We start from the raw sequence: 20,494 nt of genomic DNA, 5'->3' as shown, positions 1-20,494 counted from the left end.
CTTAAAAGCTGATTTGGATGATATAAAGTTTCCTATAGGCTCTACCTTGCTTTAATACATAGACGATTTGCTTCCCTACCCCCTTTTTCAAACCTCTTCAAGGAAGACAGAATGTACCTTTTGGCCTTAGAGGGACATAAAGTCTCCAAAGAAAAATTCTAGTTTGCTCAAACTCGGGTCAGATACATAAGGCATCGGATCCAAAACAAGGACTACATTTGGATTCAGACAAACCCCTCAGGACTGCTTAATACTGACAGATTAACTTTTGACTCTCTAAGACAATGTACAGTGAAACTCCTCTAATGCAGATCTTTCATGCTTTACTGATGCTTCTTATTTAAAGGACAAGAAAGGTAAATATTGTACTGGGTATGCTATTGCAACTCTTTTGATGTCATTGAGACAGCTCCTTTACCTTTGGTACTTCAGCCCAAAAGGCTGAATTATACACCCAAGGGTAAAATAGCAAACATATATACTGGTAGTTGGTATGCCTTTGGGGTAGCTCCTGACACTGGAGTATTAGGGAAACAGCAAGATGCCCTTACCTCCAAGGAGGATAAAATTCAAAATGGCTCCTATATACAAAATACATTAGATGCCATAATCTTGTTGGCTTCTCTGGTTATTAAGGTTGCCAGGCATTCCCTGGAGACCTAATCCGCCTCAGTGATATTTCCAACAAAAATGCTGTTGTCAAGGAAACCAACAGCCAAACTTCTGTCATGGCCCAAAGGGATCTTCTCTCAAATGAGAATTTGGAAAAACTGACAACAGACATTGAACAATAGGCCCCAGAGAGGGAGAAACAATATTGGCAATCTAGTAACTGTTGCCTCAATAAAAAGAGAGAACTCAGGTTTGGACCAAATAACAATCCAGCCCTATCAGAAATTCTAAAATTCTCACTACTTACCACTGTACATACATTAAACCATTATTCTACTGAAAAATGATAGTTCTTATGAACCAGTATTGGTGGAGAAATATTAAGAAGGCCACAAAAAGTGCCTATCTTGCTTGTCCCACTTAATCAGAATATACTACTGGGAACCACTTGTGAACATTTTAAATTAAACAACAGATCAGGGGCACCTGGGTGGCTCAGTCAGCTAAGCGTCTGCCTTCGGCTCAGGTCATGGTCCCGGGGTCCTGGGATCAATCCCCGCATCAGGCTCCCTACTCAGCAGGGAGCCTGCTTCTCCCTCTCCCACTCCCCCTGCTTGTGTTCCCTCTCTCGCTGTGTCTCTCTCTGTCAAATAAGTAAATAAAATCTTAAAAAAAAAAATGGATCATTTTAGGTTTGGTAAATGGATTTCATATACCTTTCCCCATATCATGAATATAAGTATGTTTTAGTCATTGTGGTTTTTTTTTTTTTTTTTACTGGACCAAAGCTTTCCCTTGTAGACAGATCAACATTTCCTGTGGCTAAAATTCTGTTTGAAAAGATTATCCTTACCTAGGAAATGCCTCTCAAAACATAGTGAGTGGGGAACCCCCTTTACCAGTCAAGTTCTTCAAGAAATCTGGGCTGTTTGGCAAGTTTTTATAATACTTCATCATGCATAACATCCTTAATCCTCAGAGTTAGGTGTACTCACTAATGACACTATTAAGACTCCATTGGCAACATTCTCTCATTCGTCCTTCTTAGTTTCAGATCCACCCCCTTGGGAACTCACAGACTCCCACCCTTTGAGATAGTCACAGGGCATCCAATGCATTTGGCCTCTGCTTCCTTTGACCCACAGTTGTTAAAAGGAGCTATACTTCCACAGTGCAAAGGCCTCATTGTTTCTATTAGAAACAGCTGTGCTTTGGTTGAGCCGTCTTTTCCCAGTGTACTGCCTGGGGACAATGACTCTAAGCATCACACCTGGCAACCTGGAGCTTTCATCTATTGGAATAGACACTTCCAGAAACATTCTCTGCAGCCTCATTGAAAAGGCCCTTATGAGCAACTGCAAACCAACCCCCGAGCTTCCAAACTCCAGGAAATAGACTCTTGGGTTCATGTGGCACATCTAAAGAAAGCACCAAACCCTGATTGGAGCTGCCCACCAGCTCGTGACCTGAAAGTGAAGATTCTCTAGAATCGAAGCAGAGGACATCTGACGAGACGTTTCCCAAAATGTTCAGAGCAGGTCTGTATACCTTTTTCTCATTGTTGCTGCTTCTGTTTCTTTGAAAGATAAGGCCCTTGTCTGCTTTTCCCAAACCCTTGTGAAAGTGGGGGGAACCTCTTCTTTTCAAATAGCCTCAATCATGATCTCTGGACAAGTTAATTTTTTACTTGCTTTTTATGAAGGGTTAGAAGGTTCAGAATTCACCCAAGTCTTCTTTCATCTGAACTATTAACTGACTTTGGAAGTTTATCCAAATTCATGGTCTCTGAATTTGCAATCTTACAGGCTGTATTATCAATAACACATTTGGTTCCAAACAGTTCTTCTAAGGTAACAATACTGTTTTATTTTTTAAAGATTTTATTTATTTATTTAGAGCATGAGCAGGGGGAGGGGCAGAGGGCGAGAGAGAGACTCTCAAGCAGACTCTGCGCAGAGCCTGACACGGGGCTTGATCTCACAACCCTGAGATCATGACCTGAGCTGAAATCAAGAGTCAGACACTTAACTGACTGAGCCACCCAGGCACCCCTGAGATAGCAATATTGTTTTAAAAGATTCTTTGAAGTTTTGCTATTTTCCATCAAGGTTTATCAGCTTCTGCTTCATGTTTATACCTGCACTGTATCTTCCCAAATACACTCCGTTAATTCTTTCCATGTGCTCCTGCTGTATCTACTCATCTGCTTTCATGGTGCTTTAAGGGGAGACTTCTAAAAACAGAGACCCCAGGTTTGCCTTTATAAGGAGATCCTTTCTCCTCTAAGTTGGAATAAGTGTCAATAAATACTTGAGCTGGCTACTTTCAGACCATCATACAATTTGGAATTGTTATGTTACTTCTTCTATTTTGTATAATGATTTTAAATTTTGTATTTTGTTGACTGTTGAGCTAAAAAAAAAAAAAATTAAAAAGATGTACCCAATGAGGTGAGGTTGGCTCAAGGCTTCAAGATGATCTCCAACACTTATAACCTTGAGAATATGTACACTTTAGACTGGAATGCCTCAGAGTTTCTCCCTCCTAACCTTTCTGGTTATTCAAATGTGGCCTTAACTGGTTTCCAGTTATAAATACTTTCCCTCTGACAGAGGATATAACAACCAGAAAAAGGTCCTTCCTGGAACTGAGGGGCAAAATCATTAAATATAAAGAACCCAGCTATTAATCAGCAATGCTTTTAAAGAAAGATCTTGATCAAAAGGGGGAAACATGAAAATTAAGGGAAACCTCATCAAAATGGAGTAGGGAGGTTGGCAGGGAAACTAGCTCTCATGCCCTACCACTCTTCATGAATGGCAAATCTAACAGGAAGATAGGGACCTGGCTCATGAATACTACTACTTTACTACCCCAGCAGGAAGAAGAAAGTCTTACCTCCTCCCCTGGCTGCAGACTTGCCTCTGGTTTTTGCCATAGCTTGCTTGTGTCACATCGCAGTTCTCTGTTATTCCCAAATAAACCCATCTTTTGCTGGTAAAATAACAGTTTTATTTGAAGGTTAACAAAAGCAAACAAAAATCTTGCCTGGAACAATCTTTCTCTTTTGCTAATAATTTCTTGCCCCACCCTCCTTTATAAGAACCTTCCATTTTGCACAGCTTCTAAGAGCGCACATCTACTGGCTAGATGCGATGCTGCCCAGTTTGTATACCATTTAATAAAGCCAATTAGATCCTCAAATTTAAAAAAATAATAAAAAAGAAACCCAAAGAATGTATGGTACAAAGTTAATTCTTTTAAAACTCAAGGTTGCCTGGGTAGCTCAGTCAGTTAAGCATCCACTCTTGATTTAGGCTCAGGTCATGATCTCAGAGTCATGAGATCATGCCCCAAGTTGGGCATGGAGCATGCTTAAGATTCTCTCTCTCCCTATCCCTCTGCACCACCATCCCCGCTCTCTCTCTCTCTAAATAAAAAATGAAATAAAATAATACTCAAAGAGAAAGAGAGAAATCAAGAAGGAGACTCAACTATAGAGAACATACTAATGGTTACCGGGGGCGTGGATAGTGGAAATAGGTGTTGGTGATTAACAAGTGCACTTGTCCTCATGAACACAGGGTGATGTATGGAATTGTTGAATCATGATATTGAGTACCTGAAACTAATATAACACTATATGTTAACTAACTGGAATTAAAATAAAAACTTAAAAAATAAAATAATACCCACTGAATGCTCCATTAAGAAAACAAACAAGTAAACCAACGGTGATGGGTAGCAAAACATACAATTTTGAAGGTGATAAAAAATTTTAAGACAAATAAAGTGCCCTTAAAATTCATTATGGAGGAGGGAAAATGCCTGAGAAAGCTGAGAAAAATATGAAAAAGAAGAATAAGGATCAAACTTGCTTTAAAGTCAATCAATAAGACAAAACAAAATAAAGCATTCCATTATTTATGGGAATTGAATATATTCAAATTTGGTGTTTAAATTTAGAGGGAAATAAGATTTAATAAATGGTGTTGGTACCATTGCCTGAATGAAAAGACAACTGGACCCATCTATCACACAAGATACAAAAACAGACCTTAGGTGCCTCAGAGATACAAAGTTAAAATTAAATAATCATTATTTTAAATATTTCAACCAATTTAAAACAGCTTAATATATTTAAATTTAAAACAATTTAAAAGATTTGTAACTCAGGGAGAAGAGGAGGTTTGCAAGGAGCGGGCAAGGCAGGGGTGGGGGAGGGTTCCCTGACGTTGCTGGTGTCATTGAATTAATGCGAGTTTGCTCCTTGGTGAGTCACAGAAACTATGCCAGGTGGGATTGTCACACAAAGTAAACTTTATTTGCAGCAAATAAGGAGATCACAGGGAATAACTTCCAAAGCCATGACTCCCCATTTATGGGTTCATTTATTTAGGATTAGGATGGATATTTAGAATGGGAAGCCTTGTCATCATATGTAGAGGCAGGCATAAAGTGGTACATTTTAAGACAAATAAAGTGCCCTTAAAATTCATTATGGAGGAGGGAAAATGCCTGAGAAAGCTGAAGGCAGGCACTTAACCACTGAGCCACCCAGGTGCCCTGAAATAGTCACATCTGATGATGTTTCTTAAGGAAACATGGCTATACATGCAGAAGGAAGGAAGGAAGGAAGGAAGGAAGAAAAGAAAGAAAGAAAGAAAAAGAAAGAAAGAAAGAGAAAGAAAAGAAAGAAAGAGAAAGAAAGAAAGAAAGAAAGAAAGAAAGAAAGAGAAAGAAAGAAAGAAGCAACTGTAGGAAGGATATATGTTCAAAAATTCTTATTGCAACATGGCTTGCAGGGGCAAAAAAGGAGTAATGCTAAAATACCTAGAAACAACCCAAATGCCGATTAAATAACAGTTAAATAGATTTGTTATATGCTTTAAGTACCATGCACCTATTTTCCTTAAACAAATGCAATTTCTTGATGTGAAGAGATTTCTGTAGTTTAAGAATGAAAAAAATTTTTTTGAAAGCATGTACATGCGTGAGCAAGTGGGAGAAGGGGAGGAGAGAGACTCTTAAGCAGGCTCCACACCCAGCCCAGAGACCAAATCAGGGCTCAAGAATGAAAAATTTTTATTAAAAATGAAATTGGATGGAGGAGAAATGTATAGCATCTGCTCCCATTTTATAAAAATAAACCTCAAAATCCATACCCACGTAGCACTTCTATAGTGCTTATTCTGTGACAGCATTATTAAAAGCATTTCACATATTCACTCATTCAACCCTGTGATGTTGATACTACTATTATCCCAGTTTTACCAGGGTAGAAACTGAGTTAGAGAAGATAGCTTCCCTAAAGTCACAGATAGTGAGAAGTGATGCCAGGATTCAAACCATGGCATTCATGATCTAGAATCTGTGCCTTTATACATCATGTGCCCTGCTTCTTATGCATGTTTGTAACTGGCTGGTAAGTTTAGTAAAAGATCTGGAAGTAGACACACCAGGAAGTGAACACAGATTACCTTGCTTGGTAGGGTGCAAATGAGAAGGAAAAGGAAAAGGGGTGTGTGGGGGGGGGGGGGGCACTTTGTAGCACAATGGCAAAATGTACTTGGTATAATTTTAAATAAAATTTATTGAATTTTATATCTCATTACATAACAGCATAAATATGGTTAAGTATAAGGAACAAAAATCAGCAGTAGCAACTGAAGGAGAACAAATTATACCTCCCCAAAATATGCCTCTTTGGCATATTGATTATTTTAAGCTGGTCATTTTTAAGAAACAGCAGAAACAGGTGAAGCTCTGAAAACCCGGTAGAAGTTAGAAGAGAGCTTAACAAGGGAAATCTCCATAGAAAGCACAATAATTCTTTTTCTAACTTCTTCAGCTCATATTCCATCAAATGCAAGGATGTCCTCCTCCAATTTTCATATCTTAACTGAGTAAACCTAGAATATTACCATCCCTCATATACAAAAATGACACTAATGACCCCCAATCAGTAGGGAACATGGCTTAAGCAGTTTTTCCATTCTTGCAGTTGTGTTTGTGGTCGGAAAACCACACTTTCTGCTCATCTCTATTCACCCCGTGACAAAGGACATACATTTTTGAGAGAATCTCAGGGTGTACAATTATTCTAGTGAAGAAGTTCTCAGCACGTGCTCTGAGAACCCGTGGGAACCCATGGAACATTTTCAGGAGTTCATAAGGTTCTTCTTTTTTTCAATATCTGTATAATGCTGGGTGTTCTTCATATTCTTCAACCAAAACAACATATCACAACATATGCAATGTGGGAGCAGATAATACAGCACTTTTCCGTTAGCCCAGGCATTCGAGTTTGCAAAATGGTAAAACAATGTTACTCTTCTATTTTTTTCTTGTTTTTGAAAATATAGCTACATTTTTTAGAAGTGTGTTACTTTTACTTTATTGTTATTATTCAATAAGTCAATACTTTTTACTTCCAATATCTAATAGGGTAAATATTGCAGATATAACCCATATACACAAAAGCTCTTTGGAGTCTTCATATCTTTAAGAATGCAAAGGGGTCCTAAGAACAAAAAGTAGGAGAAACACTATAGTGCAATCAGCCAACCTGGGCAGCATTCCTAAGCAACCCTCTTATTTCAGCCAGGGTAAGCTCTAATTAGCTTGTTTTCATGTACAGAAAGCTAATTAATCACTTACTCCTTCTGCCTTCCTTCCTGCATAGGATCCGCCCTTTCTTTCATAAATTTTATGGAGAGGATGAATGAGTGAATATTGGCCAGGCTCTGTCTAAAACTTTGAGGTACAAAAATAATAGAGTCCTGCTATCAAGGAGCGTGGATCCAGTGGAAAAAGTAGTCAGATAATTACAATGAATCATGAACACAGGAACATGGGGTGACATAAGAGGGCCTTCTGCTATCTGCCTCGGAGATCAGAAGGACAGAAACAGTACTCGGGACATCACAAGACCTCAACAAATGGTCCAGTGTCCTTTTCATGCTTGTGGATCAAGCCCTACTTCCAGACAGAAGGTCCCCACTGTAGGTGCCAGGGCGCCACACCGCTCCCGTTTCTCTTCAGGAGAGACCCCGCATAGGAGTGCAGCTGGCTGACAACCTCCACCTGTAATGACTTCAGGAACCACCTCAGCTTTCCAGTCAGGGCCAATGACTAAAGGCAGCCCCAGGATGAGGGCCTGGCCATTTCTGCCCGAGTCAAGCTCGTCTCTGCTGTGCCGGCTGAAACGATCTCAGAGTTGTATTCCTGAGACTCCTTCTCCTCAACCCTCCTTCCTTCCTTCCTCCTTTAACAGGAGTGAAATCTGAGGCTCCCCCCTCCTATTCCTCTTCCCTCTCCACTTTCTCTTTTATGGGCATTAGTCCCTAATAAATTCTCTGAGTCTCAGTTTTATTTCCAATAAAATAGATAATATCCTCCTCATACAATTGTGTGATAATTAAATGACCTAATATATGTGAATTATCTTGGTACAATGTACAGTCCTAAATAAATAAAATTACTACAATTATTATGATTCCCAGTGACAGAGGTGTACACACAACCAAATAACATGCTACAGTGATATGTCAGGTTCTTTTTTTTCCCCCTATTTCTAAGATCTTTCATTGCTTTAATATGCATTCCAGAACAGTGGCTTTCAAACTTATGCTCAAGGCAGGGAACTTGGAAATCATGATGCTCTTTGCTCTTCACCATGAGATATAGATACATTCATGTCCATCATATTATTCATTCATTCAACAAATATTTGAGAATTTATTGTGTGCCAGAAATTATTCAGGGTGCTAGGACTACAACAGAGAAAAAGATTTGGAGCCTATGGTTTTCTAATGGAAATAAACACAATAATAAATGCAGTCAGATCTCCATAGAGATCTGTATTAATTCATTTTGTCTTCTCAAAACCAGATGAGGCAGAGAGGGAACACAATTATGCACATTTTATAGAGGGAACACAATTATGCACATTTTATAGACGAGAAAACCAAGGCACAAAAAGAAGTAAAAATAACTTCTTCAAGATCAAGCAGCTGATGAGAGGCAGATGCCATGCTCCCCTCTCAAGCAGTGTGACTTGAGTCCTTGCCAATGTTTAAACCAGCGATTCTCAAACAGTAGCTGTATCAGGAACTCTGGAAAGGGGACTGTTAAAGCACACATTGCTGGGACCTACGCGGACATTTTCTGATTCAGTAGGTTATGAGGTAGGGGACAGGATTTGCTTTTTTTACAAATTCCAAGATGTGGCTGCTGCTGGTCCAACTGGTTCTGGGACCACACTTTGGGATCTACCTCTAAGCCATGTTGCCTCTCTACAAACTTACTTGTTATAATGATCTGAGCACCAAATTCCAGTTTACATATAAAATCAACTGTGTTACAGGGGAACCTGGGTGGCTCAGTCAGTTAAGCATCTGCCTTTGGCTCAGGTCGTGATCCCAGGGCCCTGGGATTGAGGCCCATGACAGGCTCCCTGCTCGGCAGGGAATCTGCTTCTCCTTCTCCCTCTGCCCCTTCCCCACTCATGCTCTCTCTCTCTCTCTCTCTTTCTCTCAAATAAATAAAGAATCTTTAAAAAAATCAGCTTTCTTTCATATCATTTCAATACATGCCAAATTTTTAGGAATGACACTTCCAGGTAAATCAACAGAAGATTGTAGTTTGTTCTGCTGGGACCTGACCAAGAGTTATCTAGCATCGACAACTGACCTAGGGCTATCTAGCGTCAACACTTGACAAAGAGTTATCCAGCATCAACACCAAGGTATGATAGTTGAATGACCATCTGATGAGATATTTATGGTTCTTTTGTTTGTTTGTTTGTTTGTTTGAGGTAGGGTGCAGAGGGAGAGAGAAAGAATCTTAAGCAGGCTCCACACCCAGTGCAGAGCCTGATGTGGGGCTCGATCTCACAACCCTGAGATCATGACCTGAGCCAAAATCAAGAGTCTGAGGCTTAACTGACTGAGCCACCCAGGTGCCCTGATATTTGTGTTCTAACTCACTGAAATGATTTCTGTTTTCAGAGAACAGGCACCTTTCACTTTTATCCTGATTCTACAATTTTACATAGAGGTATAAAAAGTATCTGAATGTCTTATTCTGTTTTCCAGTATATTGATCCATGGGCATTTTAGATGATGAAATATGTCTTTGCATTAGAAATTTAATTAAAACATCTTTTTTATTTGTTCTTTATATTAAATTTGGTATATTTTTCTTTTTTTATTAAGTATGTAACTGGCTTATGTGTACATTTCATTTCAGAATAATAAAGATCTCTATAAAATATTTGTTATAAAAATAAAATTTAGGGCCTGATCAGTTTGAGAATCACTGAGACAGGGCAATATTTTATTTTGAGGGGGAATAGTTTGGGAATTAGTAGATAATTGGAAATAAACTAAATTTAAACTCAAGGTACCTGGGCTTATTTTTGAATCTCAGTAACTGGCAATGTGACATTGAACAAGTTATTATGATCTCTGGATCTCCATTTTCCAATATTAAAATGAACCCATTAGACTAAAACATCTCCAAGATTCCTTTTCAGTTATCATTCATTGAAAAAAGACTATTTCAGGGCACCTGGGTGGCTCAGTGGTTAAGTGCCTGCCTTCAGCTCAGGTCATGATCCTCGGGTCCTGTAATCAAGCCCCATGCTCAGTGGGGAGTCTGCTTCTCCCTTTCCCTCTGCGCCTCCCCCTGCTTGTGTGCTCTCTCTCTCAAATAAATAAATAAAATTAAAAAAAGAAAAAAGACTGTTTAAACTTTTTTCACAATTAGGTATGCTACTTTGATTATACCTATCAAAGAAATTTCCAACGGAACTGTTCAACTCTTCAATATTGACAACCTAGTAAAAGTTTTAATGTTTTAACAATAACTTGCTTTCCCAGGGACTTAGAAAGGCAGCGCTACTCTGCCAGTTTATCTCTAAGTGTGTTAGCTTAATTACATGATGTCAACTTTTAATCTTAAGTATCAGGCTATAAAATCTAAAAGGCCCCACTGCTGCCTTTGCAGTTTGTGCCTACCTTACACAGTATATCCACTTCTGAGCTTTCAAGAGTAACTCCTCTTGCCAAATTGAAATTGGCTTTCAGGCTTAGAAACCAAGGTAAGGTTATATCAGGGAGAAGAAAATTTTTTTCTACCCTTCAAAAGTTCTCCTGGCTGGGCTAAGAATTAAATTGACATGGACCAGATTAACAGGAGGAAATAAAATGTGATTTTATCTGTACGGGAACCCCACATACGTGAGCAGTTCAAAGCCAGAAAGGTAAAATGAGGTATATACGCCAACTTGAGCTAAGGAAGGGATAGGGGCCTGGCACCTCAAAGGGGAGGGGTAGTATTCACAGGGCAGTAAGAAGAGCAGCTCTTTGATAATTAGATGTTTGCCCTGCCATACAGATGGATCAGTCAGAAAAAACTTATCTCTGGTAATAACTCTCATTCTGACAAAGATCCCCATTTAGATTCTTCTAGGTAGTTGCCGGGCAAAACAGTTTCTCTTGACCCTCTAGTCTTGATTGCCTTCAGCCCAAAATAGTCCACATGCGTAAGTGGCACATTTTGAGGAGACCTGCTCTGAACCCCTTCACTTATGTATTTAACACCCCAAGACAGTTTCTGAGTGTTTCTGAGTCAGAATCTAGGGAGACAAAGGTGAATCATGTGAATAACGTGCATATTTACTTGTAACCAGTGTGATAAGGGCAAAATACATGTGCCCTACAGGGCAAGGACACAGAAAAGTCTATTTTGTTCATCACTTGCCCTTGATGCTGACACAAGGCCTGACACACACAGTGGGCTCTGTGAGCAAAAGGAGCCCCAACTTCCACCAACAGCCAGGAAAGTCAGAGGAGCTCTCACAGAAAAGGGTGATATTTAAACTAAACAAAGAGGCACTTGAAAACAGTGCTACCTAATAATTATTGGCAGTCAGACTGGCACACTGGAACCTGCTCATAAGACCAGCTTTCTCCCACCAGCTTCCTTCCTCATGCTGGGCAAGTTACTTCCTCTCTCTGAGCCTCCTGCTTTTCATCGGTAAGAGGAGAAGGGCTTGAGCTACATAATCTCTTACAGCTTTTGTGCATATGTGTGCGTGTATGTGTTAACTAAATCCTATCAAGTTTGCAGGGGAGGAAAAAAACAACGAATACACAAAAACTGCAAGTTTGCACTACAAATGAATTATCTTGTGGATAACAAACAACATTAACAGGAAACTAGATAAAACCAAGCAAAAAAGGGTTGTGAAAAAAAAAAAGTTTTGGAAAATGGAAGGAAGAGCAGTTCTCAAACAGCTAGGGTGACTGGGGGTAGCAAGTAAAATTTTTCCGAGGGGGTGCGGGAAACTGAGTTGGTGAGGACGAAGTGCGGAAGAAAAGCAAGTAAAAGAAAACCTCACTTGTTAGACCTCTCCCACTCTGGGACTCACCTTCTCTCTATTCCCCCCTCCACCCCTCGCCTCCCTACTTCAGTCTCCCTCCGGAGACTCTGTCTCCGCCTCTTTCTGATCTTTGGTCGCCTCCCCGCCCACACACATTCCCTCTCTCTCCACGTCCCCCGCCCCCCAACCCCCGCCCGTTACTTTTCAAGGAGCAAAGTCACTGTGGCTCTTAAATCCTATTTGAGACGTCCCACGGTCATAGAACCTGTGCCTCGCTTCTCTCCGGGCTCAAGCTCCAGCCGCCCCCATGTACGGAGCAGCACGTACGCGGGAGGCCTCACCTGCGGGGCTGGACTGCTCCCGAACGCCCCTCCCCCCGCCCGCGGCGCCCCCGCCCCGCCCCGCCCCGCCCCGCCCCGCCCCCGCCGGCCGCCGGTTTCCGGCAGCTCCGGCTATTTTAAGGCACGCGCTGTTCGAATCGTCTAGCTTTCGGTCGTCTGCTGTCTGGCTACGGATCTCGCCTTTTCCCCTCCGGAGCCCCGCCAGCATGGGTCCCTGGCCCCGCTTGCTGCTGGCAGCCTTCCTCCTGCTCTTGTCCGGCGTCGGCACCGCGCACTGCGACACACCGGCCAACTGCACCTACCCTGACCTGCTGGGCACATGGGTCTTCCAGGTGGGCGCTGTTGGTTCCCAACGCAACGTCAACTGCTCGGTCATGGGTAAGCCGCCGGCGCCCCGGGACTCTCCCCCTACCCGCTTTAGCCCGGGACTCATACCTTTCCGTCCCCGAGCTCTTCTTTCCGCAGCGCCCACGTGGAGCGTCCCCACCCGGGGCCGGTGCCAGTAGGAAGTTGGGTAGACCTAAAGCCCCTTGGGGTGCCCTTTGCCGCTGTAGGTCCAAGAAGGCAAAGTTCAGCAGCTGAGAGCCTCTAATTTCACGTTTCCTTGGTTATTATCGGACCTAAACACTTTCTTCAGGAACTTTTTAACCCCCCTTAGTTTTTGTTTTTTGGTCAATTTAGTTTGGAAAGGAATTGAAACCGTGCAGTCTTCTGATCTCCCTGTCCAATCTTCATTTTTTTAAAAATTTTGCCCATGGAAAATGAGCTCAAACACTGGAGAGTATAGCAAGAAAAGTTTTTTTTTTTCTTCCTTTTGTTAGCTTGTGGGAAAGAGCCCTTATGCCCAGCGTTTTTGATTTACACGTGTGTTGATGCTACTAGTCCAAGAAAACTTTTGGTATGGCTCCACAGTGTTTCATGTGTTGCTGGGAGATATATAAAAGTTGCCCCCCGCCCCGTTTCTTCTGTTTTGTTTTGTTTTTTAAATAACTCTTTAGCCGGTAATTATATTTGGGAATGCCCAGAGACAAGCACAATGTCTAGCTGATGGAAGGCTGTCAATGAATATTTAGTGTTAGAACACCGCTGGGATATTCCATATGCCCTCAGATAACATTGCTACACTGAGGACAAAGAATTTAGTGAAAGGAGAAGAAAAAAAGCAATCCCCAGTCAAAAGAGGCACTCTTGTTCTGCCCAAACCCTTACCACACTGTGGCATGTGCAGAGTGAGTGAATCTCTCTGCTGCAATTTACTTGTCAGCAGGAGGAAGATTGCCAGGTCATTTGTTACTAAAACAGACCTATTCAACTGTCTAACTCCAGATGACTGTGTGGCATTTCCTAATCCTGGGCATTATAAACACCTTCTGTTTTAAAAGTGTAATGTGGAGGTCCGAAGGAGAGGGAGATCAGGATTGGCGCTGTTTGTCACATGCAATCTCCTATTTCAGAGCATTAATCTGAAAAAAACGTCAAAGTGTGAAACCTCCAGATGGACACAGCAGAACCCTTTCAGGCAGCCTCTGCCTATAAGTCATATCTTTGACTTTAATCTAGTAAAGACACCCACAGATCTGCACCCCATCTTCTGGAAGTTGAAAGCTTAGTTCCTATCAGCACGAGCTAGCTTTATAGGATAGAAATCTTGAGTTTGCTCAATACTGTGGAATGATTCAGATTCTGAGGTTCTGAACTGTAGAGCCATTGAGGAAAAAGATACCCCTTTTCTTCTCTGAAGAGATAATTTCCTTTGTCCTTATAATCTGATAGCAGATCCTTTTATATTTTATATTTCCCTTTTTTTTTTTTTTTTTGATTAGCGTCTTGTATTCTACCCATTTGTGTATCATTTTAAACATCCCTTATTCCTCCTTTTCCTTAGTGGACAAATTTCTTCAGTGTTTGGATGTTCTGGGAAGGTAAGGGCTGTACTTTTCGGGGTCTCTGCCTGCTGGGCTACTTGACATATCTCTACCTGTTGAGCCTTTACATCACAGGCTTGCCTGAGACTCTGTGGGAGTGTGCAGAGGGAAGCAACAGGATGGGGACTGATATCTTCACGAGCCAGACTTGTCCAAATCGGTAGCATGAAAGGAAAGCCGCTTAAAAATAATGGAAATTGTAGAGGAGATTTCCCCTCCCAGTTGAAGTCCAAATAATTTTCCTTTGTTGTGCGTTTTTTTTAGGACCACCAGAAAAAAAAGTAGTGGTGCATCTTGAGAAGCTGGACACAGCACGTGATGATCTTGGCAATACCGGCCATTTCACCATCATTTACAATCAAGGCTTTGAGATTGTGTTGAACGACTACAAGTGGTTTGCCTTTTTTAAGGTTAGTTTTGTTGGAAATGCATTTGTATTTTCAGGGATTTGATATCTGAAGCTTCTTCTAATCAGACCCTCAGAATTTTGATTTTTAGATTAAGAAGATAACCAGAAGTGACAGCACTGGGCACCTGGGTGCCTCAGTCAGTTAAGTGTCCAACTCTTGATCTCAGCTGCGGTCTTGATCGCAGGGTCCTGAGTTCGAGCCCTGCCCTGGGGCCTGGGATCACGGGGCTGACTGATTCCCTGCTGCTGCCCCACATCACAAGAGAGTATCCTACTGCATAGTGCTAGTCCAGGAAAAGATCGATATTCAGAGTCTGGTTTCTACTGAATGTGTATAGCTTTCACACCCTCGTAAAGTCCAAGATGGTAAGTTGGACCGTTGTAAAGTCGGGGACTGTCTGTTAGAATGTGCTCGATATGTTAATGTGAATAACTCCTTTTACTAAGCTGAGACAAAGAGATGGAGAACTTGAGTTACTCCTTGGGCTAAATAAAGTAAAAGGTAGCCCTGCCAGTCCAGCTTGTTTTCTTCTTTCACTGGGGAAGAAGTCTTGTCCATTCTTCTATTCTAATGCATTGCTTCCAATTGCAGATACATTCTAGGATAAAATAGTTTAGCACACATTGCAGTCCATCCCAGATACCCATCTGAAGTTGGAACTTCTCCTGCTAGCAGAGTGTTAACTGGTTTAAGTAAATTGAGGACACAAACCTGGGACTAGCTGTTTCTTGCTATAAATAGAGTACAAACAAACACAGACTTTTTCATGAAGTAGGCTTTACAACCTTTGGAACATCTGCTAAGAGTTAGCCAATTGTAGGATGCATGGGAAAGTGGGGATGAATCTCTTAAAAATGATGAAAAACAAAGCACCAACAAAAGCGTAACCTCTAAATTTATTGTGATTTCTCTTGTAATTTAATAACTACAATATGGTGTTACATCTAAGCCAACTATTTTTCTTAGAATAGTAACTCCTTTTTTTTTTTTCCTTCCCCATGAGAATCCCTTTTTAACATGAAAAAGGGAAAGAGAGAACAAGAGGAAAAATTCTCTCCTCTTGCCTGGATTGGCTGCTCTGATAATCACCTGGTGGGAGCTGATCGATCCATTCTGGCTGTTGAGGGCAGGCTGTTGATTTTAGTAGTTGGAGCTCATGCTTGACCATTTAAGAAATGTTTTAATATCACTCCTAGATAAAATGTATTTTAAAAAAAAGACAGTATCTATATGAATTTTTAAAGTTGTAATACATTGATGGTAAGTATAATTCATTCCGAATATAATTCTTGGTCTTCATATTGATGAGCCCAGGGCTCTGTAGACCTTGTAGGTACTCTGCTATAACCCTTCGAAAGTTCTTTGCCTTCAGGTTGAGAACAACTTGCCTATGTAATTGATGGACAAGGAGATATTCAAGACAGTTGTTCACTATAGACTCTACCCTCCTTTCCCCTTGTCCTTTTTTGTTTGACACATACTAGGCACTTGGTCGAGAATTTGTTTAAAAAAATGAAAATGAATCATTGAAGTAGAATTCTGTTGAGAAATGGGTTGAATAAAAAATTATTTAAGTGTTAGATGGGAGTTGTATGTAAGTATAGATGAGTAAATAAAATAGTTTTACCCATATGGCTTAGAAAATTTTTCATTCTTCCCTTCTGTAGAATGGGAGAAACTGTTGGGCAAACTTCTAAAGTCACCGTTTAATTCCCTGAGCCATAACCAGAAATAGATCTGGGCGGTTTCCTTATATTAATACCTTTCCATCAGTTTGTCCGCTCTCAGCTTAAAGAAGAGTCCAAAGCTGGTAGGGACAGAGGCAACAGCTGGTGGCTGGAGGAGGAATCCGAATACCTCTTTGTATTTCTCTTTAAATCACAGTGTAAGCAGATTTGGTATTTTTCCGTAGCCTCAGAACGTAAGTCATAGGTCAGTAGAGAGCCACTTTATAAAGTCAAATAAGGTTATCAGTATACTCAGCCACACGGGAGAATCGCTATGATACATTGTTGTAGGCTAGAATCCTACCTAATCACAGGCTCCTGGATGGCATTTTCTGATTAGGAATAAAAATAGGAAGAGTGTTCTTCTGTTAACTGATTTCAGTATATTTCTTCAAGTGCCTATTTAACCAGAACCGTTGTCAGGGCTGTTTTTGTGCTGAGAAATCAATCACTCTGACTGGATGATAGTTAGGCCTTGTGATGGGATCATAATTTCAGTAAACAGAGTAAAATATATATAAGATACTTGGCTTTAAAATTTCTCTTAACCTAATCAAGTAGTTCTAGGTCAGCATGTTTTGCAGAGTGATAAAAATCTATGTTCTTTTAGCAAATCCAGCTGACAGGGTAATGGGGAACTGAATTTTAAAAAATCTAAGAAAAATGATAGAGTGGAATGGACTTTATTTTTTAAAAAGTATTTTATTTTGTGAGAGAAAGAGCACACACAAGTGGAGAGAGAGGGGCAGAGGAAGAGGGAGAAGCAGGCTCCCGCTGAGCAAGGAGCCTGATGTCAGACTTGATCCAGGACCCTGGGATCATGACCGAAGGCAGACACTTAACTGACTGAGCCACTCAGGTGCCCCTGGAATTGACTTTAGATACTAGGAAAGGCAAGCATGTTGGATGACCCTGGCTAACACAAACAGCTTGCTGGCTTTAACCAGAAGCATCAGGGCATTTCCTGCAGTGGTGCTGGGGAAACCAAGTTGGGTTCTAACTCAAGAAAAATGCAGACCTATTGAAATAAGCAAAGCACGTGTGGCTTTTTCTACAGACTTAGAAAACAGCTTTGAAAATCAAAATTATTTTTATAAGTGAAGAATTACCAAGGCGTAAGCAGTATTTGTTATTTAAAATGTCTCATGTAAACTACAACATCAGCCTACCACTGTTAAAGAAACATCTGACATTTTTGCCATATACATCTATCATCTTTTTTTGTGTACTGTTAGTCTACAAATCAAGTGGATTTCCATATCTCTCCATTGACTCATACCAAACCCTACCACTTGTTTCCTTTTGCCCTCTTCAGATTTGCTTTCATTAGATTGCACATTTGCTTCCGATTGTCTGTTGTTGCTGCTAGAGTTTGCCCAGCAGGTGATCTTTGCAGAGTATTCTGTTAGGCTGCTGGTCCACCTTTTCCCCAGACAGCTTCCACAGCATTCTCCCCGCATGCCAACTTTGGAGCAATTGTGATACCACTACTATTGCTAGGAATTTGCTTTATTAAGTTCTCAGGCCTCACCTGAGGGCAATTTTCATGATTTAAGGTTTGTAAGTTCTTTTTTTTTCCCCCTTAGTTTTATCTGCTTGAGACATTGGGACTGAATGGGGATCACCTTTTTTTGCATATGACTTCAAGCTAGATAAAAGCTTGGAAGGAGATAAATCTTGACACTGAAAGTTTTTGGATAGTTTGAGTTTGGCAGGAAGCACTAGGTATATATTCTTAGAAGGTAAGTTTTTCTACTCAACTTCCACATACATTCAATTATCTGAACGCTTTGAGGGGGTTACAAACTCAAATGCATTTAAGGGCCCACCCAGGCAGATACCTAAGCATTTGAAATGACCCTCATATAAAACAGTAAAGAGTAATTAGACCTATGACAAAATGGAAACTTTCTTAGAAGCATTCGTATTCAATTTTCTTTTAAAACTATGTGCTGGCCAAAATAAATGACAGTACTATCTGCAGGCTGGTTTCTAAGAGTCATCAAATTTAATAGCTTTACCATTTGGTTATAATCGGCAAACCCAACAGATCTCCACCGCTTGAGAGTACCTGCAGATTAAAAGCAGCCAGCCTCTTAAATGAAAACCAAATGTAATGAAACGGGATGTTTAATTATGGCTGACTTGGTGTTGGGTGGATAAATGATTTGTTTTATGCTTTTATGTATTTTGTTCATTTTTTATGATGAGTATGTATAAAGCTCTGCACACCGTCTAATCTAATTGCTCAGAGGAAGAAAGTCAAATGAAAGAGACTTAAGTCCCAAAGAACACCCTCAAGTTGAATAGACTTTTAGCCTTTTCCTGCTTCTCATTTCACTTTCTCCGAGAAAGTGAACTGATTTCATTTTGAAGATTAAGCCACTCGAGGGCTGAAGATGTGTAGAACAGAAACTAGATTCATGGCTGAAAATTTTATCTTATGACCATCAAGCAAATTTTGTTGGTTTTTGTTTGGGGCCCACCAGTCTTAGTAGAACTCTAAGCAAAAAATATTTCCATGGGTGTTTCTAAAGCAGGTTGGTACTGAAAATGAGCCGTAATTTGGGAAAAACATACCAGAGGATTTAGAGCCCATCTTGTGTGCTAGTGACTTATAAATTTCCAGCTTGTCGCCAACAGCCAGAAATGTCAATCATGTTTCTACAGTTAAAGATTTGGGAATTTTGTCACATTTTTTTCACTCTGCTTTCTGGGTTCACCTTTCAGAATACTTGTTTTTCGGGTAATTTGCTTGTTTTAATATAGATTCAGTATACTGAGATCCAGATTTTGTCTTTTTTTAAATTTTAACAACTTGGGGTTTACTCTTAATAGTGTTTCAATTTAACAGTCCATGCCTAATTTTGTTTTCTTTCATGGTGATGCTTAATCTTAACATGATGACTTAGTTTCCCATTGTGAACTCTTCATAGGATGTCACTGATTTTATCAGTCAGTTGTTCATGCAGCTGGGAACTGTGAGGGTACATGATTTGAGACATCTGAGGAACAAACTGGGTGAGCTCCACTGAAATTTTTAACTTCTTAAAAGCCAGCAATGTTTGTTGATTCATCTGGGAGAGAGAGATGGAGACTGGAAAGATTAGGGTTTTTACACACATTTCTTCTTGAGCCTGCTTATTTGCTATTTCTTACCTGCCGGCACTATTTTATGTGAGTGATCTTTCACTTTATTCTCTTTGCACACATCGAATTGGTTCTCCCAAGTCTGATGCTTCTAACCTAAGCAGACCTGAACCCTAAAAGATCAAGACTTAGTTAAGAAAAGGTCAGCCGAAGGTTGTTTCACTTCCTTGAAGTAGCTGTGCCTCCTGGGGTTGCTTTTTTTTTTTTTTTTCCCCCTAAAAGGACTCAAGAAGGAACCACGTGAGGCTCTGACATTTTAGGTCTGTCTTCTGGTGGAGAGGGTGGCTCTTCCAGAGAAGTTTGCGTACCTGCCACTCTTCCCTGGGAGATTCCCCCATTTTTTTCAAACTGGCTGCTGCTCAGAACATAGACTACTGACTAAGGAAAGAGGAACTTTTTCACTCTTTACATTCTCCTCACATTTAGAAAAGATGTTTAAATCATTACTCTCATTGGATCCATAAATTTAGAGATTTTAACGTTTTTTGGGCAAAGGGTGATTAGAGAGTAAAGTTGATAGGGACTTAACCATTCCTTGCATTTTAACACAATATTATTTCCCCTTTCCCTACCTCCTTTACGAACTCCTAAGTACAGAAGGGGGATATAAAAAAGGGAACCGGGAGCAAGTGTTGAAAGCTCCATGGCTTTATCCTGTATCAGCGTTTTCCATACTGTTCATGGCCCAACAGTGGCCCACACATCTGCTGAGTAGGAATTGCTCATCGGTTCTGTTCACTTCATCTTGTGAAACTTTGGAGGTGGTTCCAGGCAGCCACTATGAATGGATCAAAGTGGAAATTGGAGCTGAAATTAATAAGCTTTTTTTTTTTCCTGAATTCCTAGTAGTTGAATAAGTATAGATTGTGTTGAATCATTTCCTTTATTTCAGAACTTCTCAGACTCTTTAATATATTAGAGAGCGGTTGTTTAGGAAGAT

General features: G+C 40.5%; 1 protein-coding gene and 1 long non-coding RNA gene across 4 annotated transcripts in view; one reads left to right on the top strand and one right to left on the bottom strand.

The window, feature by feature from the left end:
- The window catches only part of LOC118529158 (uncharacterized), a 78,130-nt gene extending 65,753 nt beyond the window's left edge, over nt 1-12,377 (bottom strand). The window contains exons 1-2 of one of the 2 annotated variants that reach the window (XR_013442514.1): nt 12,267-12,377; nt 3,511-3,600 (exon numbers count right to left, since the gene is read on the bottom strand). This is a non-coding gene — a long non-coding RNA (uncharacterized LOC118529158). Of the gene's footprint in view, nt 1-3,510; nt 3,607-12,202 lie in introns of both variants that reach the window. The other variant, XR_013442515.1, reaches the window with a different exon arrangement.
- Nucleotides 12,378-12,429: 52 nt separating this feature from the next.
- The window catches only part of CTSC (cathepsin C), a 40,621-nt gene continuing 32,556 nt past the window's right edge, over nt 12,430-20,494 (top strand). The window contains exons 1-3 of one of the 2 annotated variants that reach the window (XM_036081918.2): nt 12,430-12,720; nt 14,532-14,677; nt 19,341-19,425. In XM_036081918.2, the coding sequence (XP_035937811.1) occupies nt 12,549-12,720; nt 14,532-14,677; nt 19,341-19,425 (403 nt within the window). In that variant the 5' untranslated portion in view covers nt 12,430-12,548. The remainder of the gene's footprint in view (nt 12,721-14,531; nt 14,678-19,340; nt 19,426-20,494) is intronic. The other variant, XM_036081915.2, reaches the window with a different exon arrangement.

Source organism: Halichoerus grypus, chromosome 11, assembly GCF_964656455.1.
Source record: "Halichoerus grypus chromosome 11, mHalGry1.hap1.1, whole genome shotgun sequence".
Classification (NCBI taxonomy): Eukaryota; Metazoa; Chordata; class Mammalia; order Carnivora; family Phocidae; genus Halichoerus; species Halichoerus grypus.
This window is presented reverse-complemented; position numbering and strand designations above follow the sequence as displayed.